General features: G+C 41.7%; 1 protein-coding gene across 7 annotated transcripts in view; it reads left to right on the top strand.

Annotated features, from left to right (window-relative positions):
• Positions 1–18,149, top strand: part of TTC17 (tetratricopeptide repeat domain 17) — a 93,655-nt gene extending 75,506 nt beyond the window's left edge. For 2 of the 7 annotated variants that reach the window (XM_043517716.1, XM_043517717.1), the window contains 8 exons: positions 52–302; positions 1,353–1,518; positions 5,801–5,921; positions 7,443–7,602; positions 9,348–9,431; positions 11,707–11,826; positions 14,233–14,376; positions 17,028–18,149. In XM_043517716.1, the coding sequence (XP_043373651.1) occupies positions 52–302; positions 1,353–1,518; positions 5,801–5,921; positions 7,443–7,602; positions 9,348–9,431; positions 11,707–11,826; positions 14,233–14,376; positions 17,028–17,159 (1,178 nt within the window). In that variant the 3' untranslated portion in view covers positions 17,160–18,149. The other 5 variants (XM_043517719.1, XM_043517718.1, XM_043517720.1 and 2 more) reach the window with 5 other exon arrangements.
• Positions 18,150–23,762: the final 5,613 nt, after the last annotated feature.

Genomic DNA, 23,762 nt, shown 5'->3' on the forward strand with positions numbered 1-23,762 from the left:
ACTATTGTAACACAAATAATTTTGGTCACACTTATGGACATTTCATTTCAGACACAGTTGTTGCAGAAAGCAATGACTCAGAAGGGATGGAGAGTTTGGGAGATGCTCAGATGTCTGAAGAGATGTTGGCCTTGGTAGACGAGTTTGAAAATTCCTGGTCTCTTGAAGCCTTTGAAGGGGCACTGGAGGTGAAAGGTCGTCGGATGGACTTGCAGGGAATTCGGGTTCTAAAGACGGGTTCTCAGGATGGACTGGCTAGCTCCTGTTTTGGAGATTGTGGAGATGATGATGAAGCTGAATGGGTAAGAGCACTCATTTTGGAAGATATAATTTAGTAGCATTCATAAGTCATGCTAATTTACTATGACTGTAACAATGATGGTTTGAAGGGAGGCTGAACACTTCAGCCTGGAATACAGAGTCTTTAATCTGTAGGTCACCAGTCTTTCCTGAGTTGTAAATGACCAAAAGACATGACCACCTGAGAGCTGGTTGATGGCTTCTGAGAAATAAATTGGTAGTTTCAGTCCACCTCCTAATAGAAAAAATGCCATCAGCATTGTTACTAATTGACATCTTTTATTGGTAGCAAAGAGGCCATGGATGAATGAACCATGGAGCCTGAGTACACCACTTATCTTTGGGGCGGTCCAGGCAAGAGGCGATGGTTGAGTCTCACTGATGGTGAATGAAATTTGCACTGCATTGTGCAAGTAGAGGATTTCATTCTCCTATGCTCTCCGATCTGGCATTTACCAGAACTGAATTCATTTTGATAAATACATGCATAAATTTAGAGAGACAAGGCAACTGAAGTAGAGCTACTTCTGTGATGAGAGAGCAGCTTTTGAGCTCCACAAAACTCTTCTTTAGGTATTTTTCTGACTTCAAAAAGAGCTCTGTGGAGTGTAAAAACTTCTCTTTCATGAACAGAAGCTGATCCAATAAAAGATTTTCACCCCCCTGTCTCTCGCATACCCTGGGACTGTGACAACAACATGAAAAACATTTTAAACAATTGTATTTTTTTTTTTAAATCTACCTTGTTGCATTCAGAAAACTAAAAAACAAAATGCTATTCTGCTTTAACTGGCCTTGGACTTTTACCCCAGTGGAAAATTATAATAAAAGGGAGGGTACAATATTAACTAAAAGGTCGAGTTAGTGTGAAGTTACCTGATGTCCATTTTGATGGTGCTAGGAACAAAACTAAAAGGAAAGTGTTCCAGTTCTGTAGCAATTAAATGGATTTTCTCTCTCACACATACACAAATGAATGCTCTAATGTATTTCATGTGTGCAATACAGTATAATTTCGTAGGGGTAACTGTGACAGTGTTGTTCTTTTACAGATCACATTCCAGGTCAAACGTTTAAAGAAACCAAAAGCAGAAAGCTTGGATCTTCAGGAGCCCCCTGGGAGAAATGGAGAGGAAGGGGTTAATGCAGAAGATGAAAACCTTTACCAAATGGCTCTGGAGATCAGTGGCCCAAAGATAACCTCCCCTGGACCACCAGGTAAATTACTGTTTTCAGGGAAAGCAAAATCCCTCAGTGCCTCACATTCCATTGTATTAATACATCAAATGGATAATAGTGAGATTAGAGAGGTATATTTTGGTCTATATGAATGTGGCACAATTAGAATTCTATCCCGTAAACATTCTCCTATGAGCCCCTATTTCTAGACTGCAGCACAGTTGTGTTTTGTATAGCATCTTTCACCTCAGCTGTTTTTCAAAACACTTTCGGGGGTAAAATGAAAAATAATGAGAGAGAGAGAGAGAGAGAGAGAGAGAGAGAGAGAGAGAGAGAGAGAGAGAGAGAGGGGAGAAAAAGCAAGGGAGGAAAGATGTTTCGGGGTACTATTTGAATGAAGCCAGAGATATAATGAGGTGGAGAAGTTGGTGGTGGTGGTGGTGGTGGTGGTAGTAGTAGTAATTTACCTGGTGTCATTGAAGTGCACAGCATTTTTGTATGTTCAGATACCCCAGTGACAGACACAGTATAAGATACATTTGATATAATGAATGATCCCTGCTCCAAGGACTTTCCACTCTGAGACGAAAATCAAATGTGGTCCCAGTCACAAAGTACTGCTGAGTTTTTATTCTTACTGTTTTCTTTGGTGATGGCCTGAAACAATGACTAGACATCTGTTCCAGATGGCAGGACTTGCAGACGAGAAGACGCTTGCACCAACTGAGGTGAAGTAAGGTGAAGAGAGAGATGAAGGTTGTGCTAGGGAGCAGAGAGGGAGTGCAGAAGGAAAACAGAAAGAAGCAAGATCTGTAAGATAGGCTTGACAAAAGTGTGAAGGTGTGCATCCACCACAGGAGCCATCAGTGGTATTCTGCACATGCTGGAATCTGAAGCACCTGGAGCCTGGGGATGCCATAGAGGAGTGAGTTCAAATAGTCAAGATGAGATTAAATTAAGGTATGGGGAGGATTTCAGCAGACATGAAGTCTAGATTGTGTTGTACTTAGGTAATGTTGCAGAGTTGATGCTAGACATATTGGTATTTTCAAGCAAAGGGCTGTCTTATTGCACCAAATTTTAGTTGATGACCTATTGAAAGATGGGATGGCCGAGTGGGTAAGATGCTCAACTACAATCCTGAAGGTTGTGGGTTTGAGTATAATTCAGTCTCGGACTTAAAGGCCACCTCCAGTTCACCCAGCTGCAAAATGGGTAGCTGATCCATTGGACTAGGACAGTCAAAGTGGTTGGACATGATGCTGGCCACATCACTCCCTAGTGTACTGTTCACTGTGAAACTAATATGCCTGGACCATATCATGTCAATGAGCCACTGGCTCAGGGAAACTTTTTGACTTTGACTGGTTGGGGTGGATTTGACGTTGTGACTTAGGACGCCACTTTAAAGGTTCTAATACAGTAACTCCTCACTTAGTCGTCCCGGTTAATGTTGTCACGTTGCTGATAGATTAGGGAACATACTTATTTAAAGTTGCGCAATGCTCCCTTATAACGTAGTTTGGCAGCTGCCTGCTTTGTCCACTGCTTGCAGGATTCTCTGGAAGAGCAACCCCTCCTCATGGGGATTAGAACCAGAGGGGGCTGGCAGCCCCTCCCCCATCAGCTCCCCTAAATTCCCTGTAGGGTATGTGGCTCGGCAGTTGCCCACCAGCAGTTCAGCTGTCCCTCCCCCGACTGCTGTGCTGCTCCTGTCCTGCCCTCTGCCTTGAAGCTGCTCCTGGCAACTTCCTGCTTGCTGGGGGAGGGGGAGAGAGGAGTGCTGATGTCAGAATGTCCCCCTGTTCCTGCCCCCCCCCCCCCGCTCTGTACCCCCTCTGCACAAAGCAGAGGAGCGGACAGAATGGGTGGGGGAGCTTCAGGAAGCTATTGCTTCCCCTCAGATCTGCTTAAAAGGGCAACATACTTGAAGTGCGGTCAGCATACTTAAAGGGGCAATGCACATGTCTCACTCATGCACGCACCCCCCAGCACTTTGGAAAGTCTGCACCTGTGCAGCCGTGCGTGTGCTGTCAAGAGGAGGGAGTGGTGCGCTCCAGCTGCAGAGCGTGGGTTCATCATCAAGTTTAGTTTTTGCAGGGAAGTGTTTGCAGCTACTGCCCTGCATCTATTCTGTTTCCTCCCTCCTGCCTCAGTCCACGCTGTCTTGTAGAGTGTGAGGCTACATTAACAGCAGAGCATTAACACTTGAGGGCTCAGCCGAAAGGCATTCCCTGGGAATATTCCACCCTCTTACTCCACCACCTCAAGCAAGCTTTACAATCATTCATTGCTGTGTACAATATTAAACTGTTGGTTTAAAATTGTTTAAAACTTGTACTGTATATGTATATAATGTCTAGCAAAAAACATTTCCCTGGAACCTAACACCGCCCCCCTATTTACATTAATTCTTATGGGGAAATTGGATTCGCTTAACATCGTTTTGCATAAAGTTGCATTTTTCAGGAACATAACTACAATATTAAGTGAGGAATTACTGTATGCACCTTTTAATAAGCTCCCATTTTAGCAGTTGGAAGACTTGGATTTGTTTAATACTTAAACAGTAAAGATTACTTGAGGCTAAGCAGGTTGGAAATTGGATTGTATCTGTGACCTTACATTCCCCCATAATGCTGAGCTCCCAAATATTATCTAGCTATCGTAGGTATTTGTATGGTGTCCGTTACTATAGTATCTGAGCATCTCGTATTCTTTAATGTATTTATCCTCTCAATACGCCTGCGAGGTAGGGTGTGCTATTTATCTCCATTTTACAGATGGAGAGCTGAAGCACAGAGAGGCAAAGTGACATGCCCAGGGTCATGTAGGAATCTCTGCTAGAGCAGGGAAATAAGCTCAGATGTCCCACTTCCCATGCTAGCTCCCTAACCAGTAGACCATCCTTTCTCTTGTTATATATTATCATTCCTTAGTGAGATGATCATCACCACCAGCAGAGTGGGCTCAGAAATGCCCATGTGAACTACTGAATACTGAAGAGTGAAATGCATTCCACAGTACTGACATGCTGAGAAATGATTACCCTGGCATGAATTTTCCCACTGACACACTGAGTGCAACTTCTTTTAACGGGCCTCTAATCAAAGTGTTTTCTATGAGTTGATGTAATAGATTTATTTTAATTTTGCAAAAATAAAGGGAAAGCACTTTTATGCAGGAGTAGGTGGTAAGATTTGGATCCAAATGGCGAAAAAAAAAATCAAGTAAATAGAAATAGATCTTGAAATGCTGCCTAGGCAATGTATTTAGCTCTTTGTTTGCCTGCTTGCTTTTTTTTTTTCTCTACATAGTATTATTGATGTTATTAAGCACTGTAATAGTTAGAACCATATAGGGCCAGCATAGTTAGCCTCTTGCTGAGCTATTTAATGGCTAAAATGTTTTTCTGTTTATACACTCCACTTGTTTTGAAACTTCCATGTGAGACACAGTATTGACTGGTGGTTAAAACAGGAAATCTGAAATGTTAGGGCCTGATCCAAAACGCACTGAAGTCAGTGGAAAGACTTAGGTGGGTTTTGGCCCACTGGTCTTATTCCTTACTTTCACTGATTTTCTGAGTAACCATGGACAAATTATCTCCCTGCCTCAATCTACTCATCTGTAAAATGGGAAGAATAATATTCACCAACCTAATGGGGATTTCCGAGATTTAATTTCTTAATGGTTTCTAAAGTACTCTTAGATCCACAAGCAAGACTGTGTAAAAGTTATCATCCATCATGATCAATAATAATGTTATTCCCTGAAAAATATTGACATATTCCATCTCACCCTGAAACAAGAAGAACAGAGGCTATAATAATCAAAAATATTTGCATTGATTCTGGAAGTAACTGCAGAACTGACAAGGAAAGCTCAGCACCTCCTTGGTAGTATTTTCTATTTAATAATTTACCTCAAGAAAGTTCAAGTGCAGAAATGCAGGTAACACATTGCTTTTTTGTGTGTGTGACCCAGAGAATTATTATTCTTAAACTTCAGATGTGGAAAGGTATTAATAAAAAGACTTTTAAACATGCACATTGGAGCCTGTCATACCCTATTTAGGCTCCGATCCTGCAATCGGATCAGCATAGGCAGACCTCTGGGTTCCATACAGGTGTGGAGCTCTTTTCACAGGGATCCAATTGCAGGATTGGGGCCGTAGCTCTTTGAGGCAGGGAATATCTCACATGCCTCTACATGTGTAAAGTGCTGTGTAAATCTGACACTTTATAAATCTTTAAAAATGAATCTTTGTAGCTTGCTTTTTTTTTAAAGAGAATTCCTTGTATTACCTGCTTCTTTCTAGGGAAAAGGCGTGACTATCGCAGCCTGGGCTGGCCAAGTCCTGATGAGTGTTTGAAACTCCGGAGGGTGGAGTTCACTACTGTAGCCAGCACATGGCTAGCTGTTTCTGCTAAAAATATTGAGTGAGTATCATGCATGTGAACTTAAGTAATTGGGGTAGGGTGGCTATATGGTGGTCTTATGTACGTATGCCAAACATCTTCGTGGCCCACTAAAGCGAATGGCAACTCTACTATGGCTTCAGCTGATCTTGATACCACCTCTATGGTAGTCCATCCAAGGAGGTGAGTCTTTAACATGGAGACAGCCCCTTTGTTCTTTGATTTGAGAGTGTCTGTCCCCGTGAGTCACCCACATTTGCAGTTTAGTGGTAGTGGGAGATCCTCAGTCGTTTCAGACGGTCCTCTAGCAGCAATGAACAGGGTGGCTATTTTCTATCTGTGCTTAGCAAGAATCTTTTCACTCAGATATAAACCATGTTACCTTTGTCCCTGCCCCGTCACCTGAATATACATGGGGCTCCTCCGTAAATCCATTCTTGTGCGGAATCCTGCAGCCTATTTGTTATGCACAGTATCTTGTGAGCACGACACCAATGCTCCCAGGTTTACCTGGGCTGCCTGCTGGTTTCCAGATGGTGTTTAAGGACTGAGAGTGCTGCCTGTGAGTGATAGTGTTGTAGTTGCAGTCAATGGAGGTGCTGAGTTAGATCCCAGTGATATAATAGAGAGGAGACTGTCAGCAGGTCATTCTCCAGCAGAGCCTTTCGACTCTGGACCTTGATAACCACCTTAGTCTGAATCTGTTGACGTTCAGGGATTGCTGCAAAGGCCATCTCTTTGCTCAGGCTTTGGGGAAGGCTGTAGGTTTGCATGGGTATATTTTGCTTTTTTGATTTACATATTGGTTTAGTTTAATTTTTGTTGTATTCTGTTGAGTGGTTTTTCCTTGTAATGACTGTTGTTTAAAACAAAATAGACAGACTATCTCCCTTCCTTTTCTCATCACTTTCTAGCCCATTCTGTAATAATGCAAGTCCCCTTTGTATTTGGATTCTTCACAGAAGAGAATATAAAACCTACTGATTAGGCAGACAGAGGAGGGTGAGCTGTCTTGGATTTGGAAACCTGCTCTAACTAATGCAAACATTGAGCCAGGTTGGGGGTGGGTGGGTTGTGTGAGCTGTATAACCATACGTGTATGAAGTGCTAATGGAAAAACTACCAGTATACCTCCATCCTTGGTGACTTATAACAACTCTGCTGCTATAAGGAAACTAGTTGGTGGTTAACGGCCACTCCTGAAGAAGAGCTCCATGTGAGCTCGAAAACTTTGTCTCGCAAACAGAAGATGGTTCAATAAAAGATATTATCTCGCCTACCTCGTTTCTCTACCACTTAGTTATGCAATCTAATAAGATAGATAAGCATCAGCTAGAACGGGTTTGCAAAGAAGGCTGTTGTTTTAGAATTTTATCTTCAGAGTGAAGGTCAAATTCTTCCTATTCTCCAAATGGGGTTCTGCCAGCATCCAAACAAAACTTACCTGCTCGATAAGCTGTTTGTGTTAATTGACTCCTCCCTCTCCTTCTCCTGACCAGGAGGGTCTTGTATGACTTAGAACTTGTTTTAATTCCTTTCTAGCATTACAGAGCACATCGATTTTGCCACACAGCTGCAAGAACCAGCCATGGAGCCCCTTTGCAGCCCCAATCTACCTGCCAGTATGCACACCTTGGACCATCTGCAAGGGGTTTCCAATCGGGCTAGCCTGCATTACACTGGAGAGAGTCAGCTAAAAGAGGTACACTTCTGTCTTCACACTGCTGTTTGGTGGCTATCTGAGATTTTAAGGATCAAGAGACAATTAGGTTTATGTCAAGGATAGGATGGTTCCACAGATTTGTAATAGGCTAATGAACCTTTCCTCACTGATTGACTGTTCATGGGTAGTAACGGATGAATACTACCATCTCATGACAGGTTTCAGAGTAGCAGCCGTGTTAAGTCTGTATTGGCAAAAAGAAAAGGAGTACTTGTGGCACCTTAGAGACTAACAAATTTTATTTGAGCATAAGCTTTCGTGAGCTACAGCTCACTTCATCGGATGCATTCAGTGGAAAATACAGTGGGGAGATTTATATACATAGAGAACATGAAACAATGGGTGTTACCATACACACTAACCAGAGTGATTACTTAAGTTGAGCTATTACCAGCAGGAGAGCTGGGAGGGTGGGGGGGAGGAGGAAACCTTTTGCAGTGATGATCAAGGTGGGCCATTTCCAGGAGTTGACAAGAACGTCTGAGGAACAGTGGGGGGTGGGGAGATAAACATGGGGAAATAGTTTTACTTTGTGTAATGACCCATCCACTCCCAGTCTCTATTCAAGCCTAAGTTAATTGTATCCAGTTTGCAAATTAATTCCAATTCAGCAGTCTCTCATTGGAGTCTGTTTTTGAAGCTTTTTTGTTGAAGGATAGCCACTTTTAGGTCTGTATTGAGTGACCAGAGAGATTGAAGTGTTCTCTGACTGGTTTTTGAATGTTATAATTCTTGATGTCTGATTTGTGTCCATTTATTCTTTTATGTAGAGACTGTCCAGTTTGACTGTCAGTGGATGGGTCATTACACAAAGTAAAACTATTTCCCCATGTTTATCCCCTTACCCCCCCACTGTTCCTCAGACGTTCTTGTCAACTCCTGGAAATGGCCCACCTTGATTATCACTACGAAAGGTTTCCTCCTTCCCTCCCACCCCCCCGCTCTCCTGCTGGTAATAGCTCACCTTAAGTGATCACTCTGGTTAGTGCGTATGGTAACACCCATTGTTTCATGTTCTCTATGTATATAAATCTCCCCACTGTATTTTCCATTGAATGCATCCGATGAAGAGATCTGTAGCTCACGAAAGCTTATGCTCTAATAAATTTGTTAGTCTCTAAGGTGCCACAAGTACTCCTTTTCTTTTTACCATCTAATGGGTATTCAGCAGCCTATGATGATCTCACGTCATTTTTTAGTAGCTCAGACGCCATATTGTTCCGTTGTTGGCTTTCTAAACAAAAGAGATGAGAATCAAATGGTCCCTGGACACTGAACTGCCTCCTCATTCCTAGAAGTGGTCCCTCTAAGATGCACTGGAGAGGAAATTTGCATAGCAATTGCCGCCAAGGCTGCACCTATTCTGTGGCTAAACAGTCGCTAGAGCTCTCAATCTGGGATCTTTTGCCAATAACGAAGTTATGTAAAGAAAAGTTTGCCATGTATGTTGAGCAGATCACAAAATGCTGAATCCTTTCTTGTTATGTTTTCCACATTTCAGTGTTGTACTTCAGGGGCCCTATTCTCACTGCCAGCTAGTGCATTTGTAGCATACACAAAAGCCCCCAGATACGCAGGCAACACACAGTGCTTCTTAGGGGAGGGATCAGGTCTTTGCTGAGAGACAGCATCAGATTTTAAGAAGCCATTTTCTTATCTGTTTTTCCTTGATTTCATCTTGTCAATTTCCACCCTCTAAGCACCTGCCTTTTCCTCCTCCCCAGGTATTACAGAATCTTGGCAAAGATCAATATTCACCACAGTCATTAGAGCAAGTCGGAACTCGAATAGCCAAAGTTTTGGAAAAGGTATGTGTGTGTGACAAACAAAATTGCAGCAGGGTCTTGTAGTGTCCTGTTTACTTGCCTGACAATCCAGCCTCAGGGCTATGTGTCTAGAAACTCAGTCTAGGACCATGGTGATATTGGATGATAGTTTAAAGAGAGTTCTGTCTCTATGCAGTACCTACAATTGCTTGTAAGCTTTTTTCTGACCCACCTTCTGTGCTTATACAACATGAGGTGAATCCATCAGATCTCTATGCGTGTCTCTTTAATAAAGTAAAACGTTTAAAGTATTCAATCCATATGACATCATCCTTGTACTGGGCAGTGTTTTCATTCTTCTTCACTGTCTTCCAGCTGAGGATCTTAAAGAACTTTTGAAAACATTAATAAATGGAGCCTTGGCACACCCCTGCCAAACAGGGACAGTACTGTTATGTCTTTTTTAAAGCTGAGAAAACTAAAATACTGAGAGATTAATGTCCAGATTCTCCTCTCTTACACAGCTACAACTCCCACTGAATCCAGTGAGCTTCACCCAAATAAGTGAACCAAGAATTTGTCCTATGGTCTACCACAGGCCTCTCACTAAGACTGTGGCTGGGTTAATCATAGAACACAGATCATCCATCAGCTAGTTTTATTCCTTAGCCAAATAACCTATCCAAACACCGCAACACTGCTATTGAGTTAATAGCAGAGGTGAAAGTAAGCCAGTACAGTCTGGTACGGCATACCAGACCTGCAGTGGCCATAGCCCCGGGCCCTTTAAATCACCGCTGGAGCCCTGCTGCCGCTAACCCTGGGGCTCAGGCAGTGGGGCTCGGGTGGCGCTTTAAAGGGCCCGGGGATCCAGCAGTGATTTAAAGGATCTGGAACTACGCTGCAGTAGGAGCTCCCAGCCACCACTGCAGCTGGGAGCTCCAGGGGTGATTTAAAGGCCCCAGGGCTCCCAGCTGGAGCCCTGGGGCCTTTAAGTCATTAAAGGCCCTGCCTCTTCCAGTTGAGGCCATGCCCCCGCTCAGGACTCCAGAGTACCCGTAAGTCCTTTAAATTACTTTCACCCCTGGTTAATAGTGTGCATGTGCGTGTGTGTGTCTCATGGAACAATGGTCAGATTTTATACCTGGACCCAGTTTTGTTACATGGCTGTCTGTCTGACATCCACCAAAAGAAGTTGATCAGGTGAAGTTCAGAACATTCCGCTCCAAAGCTGGAAACCCTGAACTAGGCTGATTTATAAAGTTAATGGAAGAGGTTTCCTATTTGGGCATCTCAGCATCAATGGTCTGTCTTGGTATCACTCATTTCATCAATACTGGACTATCTACTAGCCCTGAAATAACCTAGACTTTGTTAGTTCCATAATGGTCCACTACTCTTTGATAGAGGCTTCTAGATCAGATGCCCATTTTGGTAGGGCTGTCCTGACGTCTTTGTTTTAAACAGGACTCCGACTAGCCAGATAGCTGCTTGTTAGTTACCAAGAGTGAAAACTGAGTGACTGTTCACATAGATATCTACCCTACAGTAACTGTGGTTCTTTAAGATGTAATACATATGGATTCCATGACCCCACTCCTTCCCCACAACTATGGAGTCCTCCTTCTTTGGGAGTCTGTATTGGTGAAGTAACCGGTGGACGGTTGGGCCTGTTCCTTCTTTTGTGCCTTCAGCTGGCGGGGTGGGGAGGCATAATGACAACTAGGGTGCAGGTGTAGTCCCAACAAACACTGCAGGCTAGGAGAATTCAATCTTACATGCATGGATTGTATGCATGCCAAGAGTAGAATCCAGGTGGACAACACATCTGAAAGGACCATAGTTACTCAAGGGTGACTAAACTCTTCTTTCTTTAGGTCACGCACTCAGAAATTATGAAATGCCAGAATTAAGGTTGTCCATGCAACATTTGATTCTGCCTGCTGGTGCAGATGCATTGTTACAGTTCTTAATTACATACTATTCTTCCATAGGACTCATGCCTCAAGAGTGCACAAGATGGATGCACAACAGGTCACAATGAAAGTTGCAGAAGCAACCATAAATTTGGCATTTTCAGGCATTTGACTTTGCAACCTAAATAACTTAGCTGTTTTGTGTACCTCATTATTAGATAACAAACTCTCTTTTTTGCTGCCTTTTGTAAAGGTATACCGTTTAATTTTTAAATGGAAAACATTTGTTATGGATCTGTGGGGATTGTAGAGGGAGGAGGTGGGGCTGGGAGAATGTTTTGTACAGGTTTGTGTAATTCTTTTCCCCCTGCTGCATTTTTTTTTTTTTTTTTTTTTTCCAGAATCAGACTTCTTGGGTCCTCTCCAGCATGGCGGCTCTCTACTGGAGGGTGAAAGGTCAAGGGAAGAAGGCAATAGACTGTCTGCGGCAGGCCTTGCACTATGCACCACATCACATGAAGGTACGTACAACACTGTTCACTGCTGAAATGAAATACTGGCAGCTCTTCCCAACTTGTGGCTCATATGTAGCTGGATAACGAGTTCTCATCAGTTGGCTCTCATCAACGCCCCCCAGCTAGTGTAAATGTCATATGCGCACTCACCTGGCCAATGCACTGACCTAAGATATTAGCCAGTCCTAGTGAAGGTCTTTGAGGCTTTCATCACCTCGTTAATGTAGGATGTATTTTTACACAGCTGCAGAAGACACAGTTATGTCTCTCCTGAGCCTGGAAAGGCAAATGAATGTCCTTCAAGACTGACATGCTCAGTAATAAATGGCAGGCAGGCTGTCAATACATACATGAATCCCTTGATCATATGGAGTTGCCTTACCTGCTAAATTTATATAGGCATCCTGGAACAGAAATTTGTAGTTTCTGCCACCCAGGGATTAGTTAATATGTTCTAGGAATGCTTACTGCTTATATAGCACTTTCCATCTACAAAGAGTTTTACCTCTATTGGGGAGGTTGGTCATAGTCATTACCTCTTTTTACAGCTATGGGAACTGAGGCATAGAATGGAGAAGGGACGAAGCCAAGGCTACTCAGTGAGTCCATGGCAGAGCTGGGATTAGAACTGAAGGGAAAAAAAGGAAGAATGGTTTTGTCATTAAGGCATTGGATTGCAATTTGGGAGATCTGGCGTCTGCTGGCTCTGCCACAAATTTCCTGGGCCAGTCACTTAATCTTTGTGTGCGCCTCTATTCCCCGTCTGTAAAATGGTGATTAGGGTGCTTCCCTACCTGAAGGGGTATTGGGAGGAGGTACATGTGTTTGTGTGGTGGTCAGATACTGTGGTGATGGACTCTATATGGGTGGAAAGAGAGAATTTAGTTTGTGCCTGGCTTCCCTGTCCCAAGTGCACTCCACCTGACAACACTGTATCTATTTCTGTTCTGCTGTATCTGTTTCACTTCTGTAATTCAGTCTTGCTTTGTCCTGCATCTCTTAAAGGAAGACTGGAACTAGGAGATTATGCAGGTTAAGCACCATCAATTTTTTATTTATCTCCCCACCACTTTTTTTTTTATTGAACTGTTTAAGGGTCTTCAGAATTGGTTCCCTTAGCGATGTGTTTTGTGGGAGGAATTGGAGTAACATGATTGGCAGTTGTTAGCACACTGCCAACTTGGCAAGAACACAGCCTTGCAGTGCTGACCAATCTCCAGCAATTTCATGTCATTGCTCAACACCAGACTGCTTTCCAACCTCAGGACTTGCCTTCCTACTTGAAGGAGCAGCTGTCTCCAGAAAACATGTGGGCTTGGTTTATTGAAATCCAACAGCTTGAAAACTCTGAGGCTTGGCACTGAATGAGCAGCTATTCAATATTTTGTGTTATCCTCGTGTGTGTCTCCATGTCTTATTTACGGCATGTTATTCAAACCCTTTTCTGACTACAGAATTTCCGTAGGTTTTTCTGTGGCACTCTTCACTATAGTATCTGAGTGCTTCACAAACATGAATGAATTTATTTTTACAACACCCGGTGAGGTACTTTCCCCATTTTAACGATGAGGAATGGAAGCACAGGGAGACTAATGTCAAAAGTGCCCATTAGTTTTGGGTGCCCAATATGAGATGTCTAGGGCCTTATTTTTTTATTTTTTTTTTAAGAGTACTTAGCATTAGGAAGCAATTTGTGTCCAAATCATAGCTCTCATTGATTTAATTTGCAACTGTGAGTGCTCAGCTCTTCTTCAAATCAGACTCCTGTCAGGTGCCCAGAAAATGAGGAATAAACAATTAGTGGCCACCTGTGAAAACTGGGTTTATGCAACTTTCCTAGCATCACATAGGAACTCTGTGACAAAGGCAGTTCTCCAGGGCAGCATTCAGCTGCGTTAATGATAAGACATCCTTTCTCTTCCCGAAATCCCCTGCCTCATCACTACATACCTTCTAACTTCTGCAACATATGAGAACTTCACTACACAACAGTGATTTATCCCCAGCGGAGTCCCGTGAGGGGAAAATAGTATGGGATCATGTAATTAAAGATTATATCATGCATATGCTTAAAGGAGCCAAATTAGGATTGCAGAGACAACCTTAAAACTGGCATTTCTTAACTTTTGAGTGCTTGACTTTGCAACCATAATGAATGATCTGTTAATATAGATTTTTGTGTGTAATTACATATAAATATTACAAAGTTCTGGATTTGTACTTCTGAAGTCTAAACCTATGAGAAATAAAATAGGAGCAATCCATCCATCTCCAAGAAATAACCCAATGGGAGGGAAGAGAGGGCAGAGCCTCTCTGCCGATAGCGTTCACTACCAACTCCGTGATGCAGGGTCAAAAGACTGTAGCTTGTACTGCCCCCTCCCTTTATACCTCTGGCTCTTCTCTTTTCAGGATGTGCCACTAATAAGCCTAGCGAACATCTTCCATAATGCAAAACTTTGGAATGATGCCATCATCGTGGCTACCATGGCAGTGGAAATAGCCCCGCACTTTGTGGTTAATCATTTCACACTAGCTAATGTCTATGTTGCAATGGTGAGTAGCAGCTGCTAGATTTTTCTCCCATCTCCAGATACAGCGTAAAGCAGCTTTGAGCCCAAGAGCAAACTTAGAATTTCAAGGCTAGAGGTGCAGGAGACTGGAAGTGGAGATGAGCAAGATCAGAAAGGAGGAATATTCTGTCAAATATGCTCTTTCAATTATTCCAACATCTAAACTGATTATTTAATACTGGGATGGCTACTGTATTTATAGTCTGGTGTCACAATGCTATAGCTACAAGGCCTAGTAATGACAGTAGCCAGCTGTAGATAATTCTGCTTAATCTCCCCTCTAAATAATGTCACCGTCTATAGGCCCAAGGTTGTAATACAATACAAAATAACTGGATAACACAAGTGAGGCATAATTTCAATATCTAGATTATCGGCCCACAAAGATCACTAGTTGATAGTTTAAACTCCCTCACACTGTAGACCTATTTCTTTCAACATATGATTCTACACCCTGTTGATTAAAAGGAGCAAGAGTGTCTCATGCTCCTAGATTATCCATTTCTCATTGGACCTATGTTGTATACTTTGATTCTAATCAATTAGTAGGGCTGGTGCCAAGAAATCAGGATGGTTAAAGGGGTACCATCAACTTGAAATCTAGTTAGTATCAACGAATGAGTCTGAAGTATTTTCAGGTACTACGCTTGCCTCTGATTGCCCCTGCCAATTTTTCAGGACTTAGTCACATATTCTTAATGTTTTAAAATGTTTTAACTCTCCTTTGTTGCTGTATGAAAGGCCCACACAAATTACAGAGGAAACTGACTGGGTGGCCAGGTACTACTGTAGTGGGGTTGGAACATATAAATAATTAGATATATTGTGGCACTAACTGCACACAATGTTGCCAAATGTACAGTGGAAACAAACTGAAAGTCTTTTTTTCTACTACCCTTTTATATTATAGTAATCTGAGTGGTCACTTGAGATAATAGTATGCAAAACATATCAGACAGAAGTAAAATTGAGTTGCTGGTGTCCTTTTAAAGTTAACTTTCTGAAAATACATACCACCAGGCCTTTTCCCATCCTCAGCACATCCTTTCCCTGCCTCCAAAATGTCCCCTGGACCTAGGAGTTCTTGGTGGGGATGTGAGGGTGGGGCACAACAGAGCTGGCAGAATTGGTTCAGTGCCAAGTGGAGAGGGCTTCCTGGACTTGGAATATTCCCTGTGAGGGGCCTGTTTTGCACCAGTTCAGGCAGTACATAGGGCCTGCAGCATGGAGACACATTCCCCTTCTGGGTCAAGTTACACATACATCAAAAAGAGTAGCTCCAGCAGGGTGAATGGGATTACTTTACTGTTTCTGAGAGCAGTAAACTAAGTATCAAAAATGTTATATTAGTTACCAATACAGTATTAAAAATGTTGACTTGCGCTAGATTTAACCAGCAAATTGCCATATAATTTGGAAATGTTAGCCATCTGGCAAGTGGAGAAAGTTCTGGGAGATTCTACAGAGTCTTGCACAAAACTGTAGAATTGTGTGGAAAATAAAACTAAAGGGACATCAGGGTAAAACCAAATCACCATAAAATTATCCTTATGTATGTTACTAACGGAACTGTAAATAATAAGAGCTGAAAATGGAAAAGTCTCTGGTTCTTTCCATCAGATGCTGCTCGTTAATTTCTCACTTTTCCCATAAGAAACTAGTTTGGGGCTGCTTATGTGTAATTCCACAACAAATGCCCCTTCTTTTGTGAATCATAGAAAAACTTTGTTGGTTGGTCTGTGTAACTATTATAAATAACACTTCACATCTTTTATCCAAAAATTTCAGAAAACCTCACCAACACTGATTTAATTAAGCTTCCTAACCTCATGGGGAGGTGAGTATTATCCCCATTATATAAACGGAAACACTGAGGTACAGAACAGTATGACTTAAGCAAGACCACTTGTTGAGTCAACGGCAGAGCAAGACCCAGGAGTCTTAACTCTGAGTTTCCTGCTCTACGCGCTAACCCACACTGCCTTTCAATGCACTATGCAACTTGTGTTTTAAAAGAAAAAAAAACTGAGATAGGAAAAAAAAAATCTTGAAAAATAGGCTACAGTACTTATATCTCCTTTTATCAAAGGATCTCAAAGTGCTTTACAAATACTTATTGTTCAAGTCTGCATAGCAATTAGATGCCCACGGCTGGCCCAGGTCAGCTGGCTCAGGCTGCAGGATTTTAAAATTGCTCTATAGATATTTGAGCTCTGGGTAGAGCCCAAGCTCTGGGACTCCCGCGAAGGGGGAGGGTCTCAGAGCCCAGGCTCAAGCCTGAGCCTGAATATCTGCCCTGTAGTCCAAACCCTGCAAGCCCAAGTCAGCTGGCCCAGCCCAGCCATGCCATACCATGGGCCTTTTATTCTAGTGTAGATGTACCCCAAAAGTCATATCCTGGGAGGAGCTGAGCATGCTCAACTCTCATTGACTTAATTGTCACTCCTCATTCTGTGGGATTGGGCCATAAACCACATAACCTCCCTGAGAGGTAGGTGAGGAAAATATAGAGATCACCTCACATTTAATGACCCACCACAGCACTGCACAATCATTTAGGACAGAAAGTGAATCGAATATGTTGTGGCTTTTTCTGTTTTGAAAGCTGATATTTTCAATCTTCTTTCCTTACAGGAGGAGTTTGAAAAAGCCATGAGATGGTATGAATCAACATTAAAACTCCAGCCTGAGTTTGCACCAGCAAAGAGTCGAATCCGCACCATCCAGTGTCATTTACTCATGAAAAAAGAGCGACGGTCTCCATAAAGATTAGCAGCTTCTTCATTTTTCTAAAGAAAACAAAATCATTGTTCATTAGTCTGCTTTTAATGAGGGGTGCTAAGATAAATTGGGGAATCAAGATTTCTAACAAAACTCTCTTGGAAAGAAATGGGGTTTGGATCAAGGGATTTTTAGTTTGTTTTTTCAGGCGGGGGATTATCTTTGGGAAATACATTTCACAAGCCATGATTTAAAACATCTGTGTAAATAATTGAGCCAAGAAACTTTCCACGTGTCCACGACCTACTCCAGGATCATTAGGTTTTTCTTAATGCTCAAATTGGCGCCAACAGCACCGACAATAACTTGCTTCATTTTGTAGCATTTAAGTCAATGGAAATGCAAAGCACATCCCTGCACCAAATAGCAAAAAGTTATAATCAGCTCTTCACCCATCAGAAATTCATGCTTTACCCAGTCTCGTCAGTCCATATTGCCGTGTTACCAGCTCCAAGTTAGTTTGTGAAGGAGGAGGGAACATGATTTAATACAAAATCTTAGTTAAAAAAACAAAGTATTTTAGGAACATCAAGTCTTTTTTATACTGTTATTACTGTTGTGGGATGGGGATGAGTAGAAGGATGGGAACAGCAGGAGACCACAGTCTAAATGGATTATATTTTGGTTACAAGACAAAAAGAAGCCAATCAGTTAAAATCCAAATAAGGGGTTTAATATCTGTCGGTATATTCAAAGCCCTCTGCAGCCCTGAGTCTTTGTTTTACTAATTCTTTGTTCGCTGTATTTTTACCCATCTTGGAATAAGGTGCAAGTGTTAGTCTATCTCTCTGAGCCTTACCGACTTTCAACTGCTGAGAAGGAGAGAGAGAACAGAAATTGTGAGCAAACAAGTCAGGTGAAGTGTTTCCATATCAATCTTCTTTCGTCGGTGGAAGACCTGAAGCTCCAGACATCATTGTTCAATCAACAAGGGCACATACTTGGAACAAAATAAAATTATGTTTATGAACAAAACCCTGGCCTGTGGTTTAATTTTTTGTGTGCCTCAGATTCTTCTGGGGGAGAAAAAAGGAAGATGCTAGATTGAGCTGGTCGGAATACTTTTGACTAGATTAAATTCATCAAAATTTGTTTCATCGAAGCTGAAACATTTAGCAGAGAGTTAGCAGTTTGCAGTTTTTGTCATTAGGGGTTTTTTGGGTTTTGTGGGGTTTTTTGTTTTTGTTTGGGTTTTTTTTTTTTTTTTTTTTTAGAGAGAGAGAGAGAGAGAGAGAGAGAGAGAGAGACTCACACTGTGTAGTGGATGGTTAGGGCATTGACGTTGGTTGGGATGTAGGAGATCCTGGTTCAAGTCGCTGCTCTGCCTGATGCAGAGTGATCTGGAATGAAGAACTCTGCTCTGAATCAGGCAGAATAGGGACATGAACCTGGGTCTCCCATATCCCAAGGCAGTGCTTTAAGTGTGTGCGTTCACCTCTTCCCAAGCTCAGGTTTTGATCCAAAAACAGACATTTTGAGACAATTTCATTTGTGCAAAAGCATTTGAAAGGGTTTTCATCCCAGTGCAGAACAAAAATAAATTTTGGAACCTCAAAAGTTGTTTTGAAACAGAACTGTCCTCCAGTCAGATCTAGTGATAATAGCACAGATACAGCTTGTTGAAAAATGAGGGGGCGGGAAAATCACAAAAATATCAATGTTTTTTGTTATGAGGTTTTTAAACATTTTAGAATGCTGTTCTTTTCAAATGTCATGTAACTTTTCCCCTCTTCTGTTCCTCCCATCCCATTTTCCCTCTTTTTGTTTTGCCATTGAAAAAGGAGTAGAGGGAGAAAAATCAAAATTTTTGTGGCTTTTATTTAAAAAATGGAAAAAAATTAGATAACTTTTTTACAAAATTTCTGGTTTTGGACAGAAGCCATTCTTAACCAGCTCATAAAATATCATTGTAATGAAGATCTATGGGTTCTTTAATACACTCTGAAGATAAGAAGTGCTGAGAATTATTTATTCCAATTTCTGCTTATCTAGAGAAGATGATGTAGGTCTGACAAATATTACAGTTGTGCAGATTCATTTTTATAAAAATTAGTGAATATGTATGAGTTAAGCAACATCCTCTGGTTGCCAACAAAGCTCAGGATGTCACAAAACTTGTTATTCCCCAAACTAGAAGTTTACTGAAAGCTAAAGGTTATTGAGGAGGAGGTAAGTGTATATAGGCAAAAATACAGAAATTGTAATTTCAGTAAGACAGATTGTCCAAAATCTTTTCCTAGAAAATCTGGTAGAACACAGATTTTGGATCTGAACTCTGAAGAGGCTTGTTGTATGGTAGTCTAGCTTGGTTTCTGTAGCCAAGAGATAGGGTGCAGATAAATTGAAAGAAATCTCAATTGTCCGCTTGTGCCAGGAATAATTATAGTAAAAGACTTGCTCATAGTTGAACTGAAGCAACAACCGAGCTGGAAAAATCTATTTACAAAGTGGCTTTTCAGTCTGCTGCTTACCTCAGCCTTTGTTTGCAATTAGAGCTGATAATAGATGTTGGGAGCCACCTAGTTGGTGATACAAATGCTCCCTTGCTGCTTCATCCACAAATCTTAAAAGGCAAAGTACAATCTCCTGTTCTGGGTCTGGACTGAGGAGGTGCTTTCCTCTTGCTCCCCTATATCTTCTGGTCAGGATCAAGAGATTGCCACACTCTCTGGATTCTCTACACTACTGCTGTCTCTTTCTGGCTGGCACCAGTTGTTCATGTGCATGCCAAGGCCATGAGAACCTAGAGCAGCAGTGGGAGGAAGGTAGAAAACAATCGTTGGCCTTGGCATAGGATTCAACAAATCTTTATGGACCACTAGAAATTATGCTCAAATACAGCAGAGATTAAAATGTTTAACAATACCATAGTAGACCAGATGTAAAATACCATGAGGACTGCTGTATACTTTTCTCTTAGAAATAGCCATGCAGGTAGCATACAACAGGATGGAACAAACACTGTTGATTGTAACTGAGAATGTGTGCACAACAAGATCCACAAACTGGTAGCATAAGCAAGAAGATCGCAGAACTCAGCACTACTTGCCTTTTTAATCTGATTACTTTCCAGAGTTCACATCAACTTTTTCAGGCAAATATCTAATAAATAATTCATCCATTAAGGGAAACTCTGTTCTTTGAAATCTGTCTGCATCTTGGCTAGGTCTGTAGAGAAAATAAATATGGAAGTGTTATTTACTCCTCCTCATAATACAAGAACAAGGGGCCACCGAATGAAATTAATAGGTAGCAGGTTTAAAACAAACACAAAGTTGTTGTTTTTTTTTTTTTCACACAACGCACTGTCAATCTCTGGAACTCCTTGCCAGAGGGTGTTGTGAAGGCCAATACTATAACGGGGTTCAAAAGGGAGCTAGATAGATTCATGGAAGATAAGTCCATCAATGGCTACTAGCCAGGATGGACAGGAATGGTGTCCCTAGCCTCTGTTTGCCAGAAGCTGGGATTGAGTGACAGGGCATGTATCACTTGATGATAACCTGTCTGTTCATTCCCTTTGGGGTACCTGCCATTGGTCACTGTCAGAGGATAAGATATTGGGCTTGATGGACCTTTGATCTGACCCAGTATGGCCATTCTTATGTTAGTGCTTTTGTTGGTGAAACTTATGTCAGCCGGGATGTGTGTTTTTTCACACCCAAGAAACCCAACAAAAGTTTTACCGAAGAAAGTGCTAGTGTAGACATAGCCTAAGACCTTTTGCACAAAACCATCCCCTAAGAAAACATCTGAGTGAATATAGTCTTTGTAATATGCCTTGAATCAATAGAGTTGGGTGTGTCTGATCAAAAGGCGAAACCAAAGAGAATGTCCTTCATTCCAAACGCCATGCCTCAATAGGGATTGACAACTTGAGTATCCCAGCTGTTCTCAAATATCAGGTTAAAACATGAAGAGGTAAGGTATGCTGGACCCAGACCACCGCAGAAATTTTTTTTTTAAATTGGCTTTGTAAATTAAAACTAGCACTCTGAATTGGAAGCCAAGTGCATTTTATGGAGCAGAAAGTGAGATGCTCCATGTAAAAATAGCCAGTTCATTCTGCACAGACTGACATTTCTCAAGTGTGTCACTAGTAATCCAGTCCAAGAGTGACAAAGACCTGGATAGCTGGCGCAAGTTCTCTCAGCTGATGGCAAATGTAACAATCTCCTAGCCCAAAAAACCCCTCTTGATCACTGCTGCCATGTGAGTATCTAGCAATAGCCAGTAGTCCAGTTGTGTACGTTATTGACACAAAGGGAGTGGGCTCTCTCCTTCCCCAGATAGCCCTGTCATCTTCAGGTAATGCCATAGATGCCTTGTTCCACCAATAATCTCCAAAAAATGGAAATTCAGGACAGGGGGTGATAATTGGGAAAATTGTCCATGTCAAAATCACATCTTGATCCATGGACTAAGATCATGAGAAATGCTTTCTCACTGTCCTCATAAAGGGAAGGCAAGTGGAGGCAATCTCCACCAATAGTGAACCCAGTACCACCCTACTAGATAGTATCAGCCAAGAAGGACACATGTCTTAATTGCAGGTGGTAGCCCAAAATTTCCAGAGCACATCCAGGAACTCAGGAAACTAGATCAGCTGAAAGTAGAGAAGAAATTTCAAAAGTGCTTTGCCACCACTGAGGTTCCAGGTGAGTCCAAATCAGAGTGGGAAAACTCACAGCAAGAAACATTTGATTCTCCCTGTCTCCAACAAAAGGCAGCTCTGAGTCAGCAAAATCAACTAGTTCTGCTGATCAGAATTTCATAAACACTGTAGTGGAAAGGGAAATAAACCTCTTCATTGCTCCCATCGTGGCCCACAGCACAAGATTTTATCAAATCTTTTTGTAATGTAATAGTTTGAAGTGGGAACATGACTTCCATGACCAGTACCCTAGATTCTTCTTTCCTCACTCTGTCTGTTGGAAGCCAATTGTAAAGAAGTCAAAAACATGCTCCTGAAAACAGACTTCTTTGATTAAGCTTATGAACTCCTAGTTCACTCCCTCCTCCATAGCTTACCCAAAAGATATGTGCAAAACCATAATCTGGGTAAAAACTGTAGAACTACAAGCCATGTTCTTAGCATTCTTATTGAATCGGGGTTTAGGGCACTAGCTCTGGAGTCAGGAGACCTGTGTTCTGTTTTAAAGTGGGAATACACACAGCAAAAAACATTTGATTCTCTGTTCAAGAATTCTATTCCCAGCTTTGCCACTAACCTACTGTGACCCTGGGCAAGTCATTTCCCCCTCTCAGTGCTGCTTTTCCTCCTCCCGCCCTTTCACTGGCTTGTCTATTTAGAAAATGAACTGTTTGGGGGCAGGGACAGTTGTCACTACATCTTTGTACAGTGCCCTGATTTCAGCTGGGGCTTCTGTGTGCTACATAATACAAATAATATGAAGAATAATTAATATCAGGATAACCAGTGAAACTCATAAAGTGAGGAAAGGAGGAATTTAAGGACCACCGTATCAATAGTCAGCAGGTAGTTTTAAAGATCATCCCTTGAGTAGTGTGAAAAAATCAAGCTCCTTTCCCCTGGAGAACTATTGGTTCTTGGGTGTAGTAATCAAAATGATCCCCTGGTTTCAAGCATCATAAGTGGTGTCCCTCTGGAATGCTGCCAGTAACTCTAGAACCATGATTTCTTAGGGATCAGCTGATCATATTCCTTTACATCAGTTGGGATCCTCTTGAACACAGGTCCAAAAAGGTAAGCAAGGCTTCCATGTCTCCATGTACCTGGGTCAGTTGTTATAATTTTTTTTTTATTGCAGAGCACCCAAAAATACACTAGGTGCCATCTAGACACACACAGACTCAGCCCCATCCCTGAAGATTTTATAGTCTAAGACCAGTCAACATTTAAGCATGTAATTTTAAGCAAGTGAGTAGTCTCACTGAGTTAAATAAGACTAGTTTCATGTTAAAGCTTACATGTGTAAGTGTTGACAGGATCAAGGCATTGGCAGAGAGATGATCAGAGGAGCTTTATAACTAACCACAAGCCTTCAAAAGTCATGAATCGGGTCCCAAAATATCATGATTGTTTAAAATCTCATGATTTTTTAAAGTCGACTATTTATTTTTGTCTTTGTTTTTGAGCCTTTAGTGTGTACTGGGATCATGTTTCCCAGTTTTTCTCAGCATCCATGAGGGTCAGAAACTTACTTTTCTTTTTAAAGGAAAGCTGAAAGTCCCACCTTATCACATGTCTTCAGGAGCTGGAGCTTTAAGAAAAACATTAAATATGGCAAGATTTGCAATAAAATTGTGAGAATTGACAACACTTGAGGAGAGGAGACAAACCAGAGGGAAGAGGTACTACCGAGGGAATGTAAGGTTACAAATACAAGATGAGCTAGGTTTACTGCATATTCTACTAGTTGGCTTGGTTTGGTTTACTAATTTTAAGCACTTCCCCTTCTTTAGTCCCTCAGAATCAGGATATTGCTAGACCATATCTCTCATTATTAACATAATTTTATTATTTATATTTTATGATGCCTGCAGCATGCCAGTTATTTCACAGCAAGGCAGGCCTCAGCTCTAACAAGCTTACCATGTATGGGC

The sequence above is a fragment of the Dermochelys coriacea genome, chromosome 6, assembly GCF_009764565.3.
Source record: "Dermochelys coriacea isolate rDerCor1 chromosome 6, rDerCor1.pri.v4, whole genome shotgun sequence".
NCBI classification, from domain to species: Eukaryota; Metazoa; Chordata; order Testudines; family Dermochelyidae; genus Dermochelys; species Dermochelys coriacea.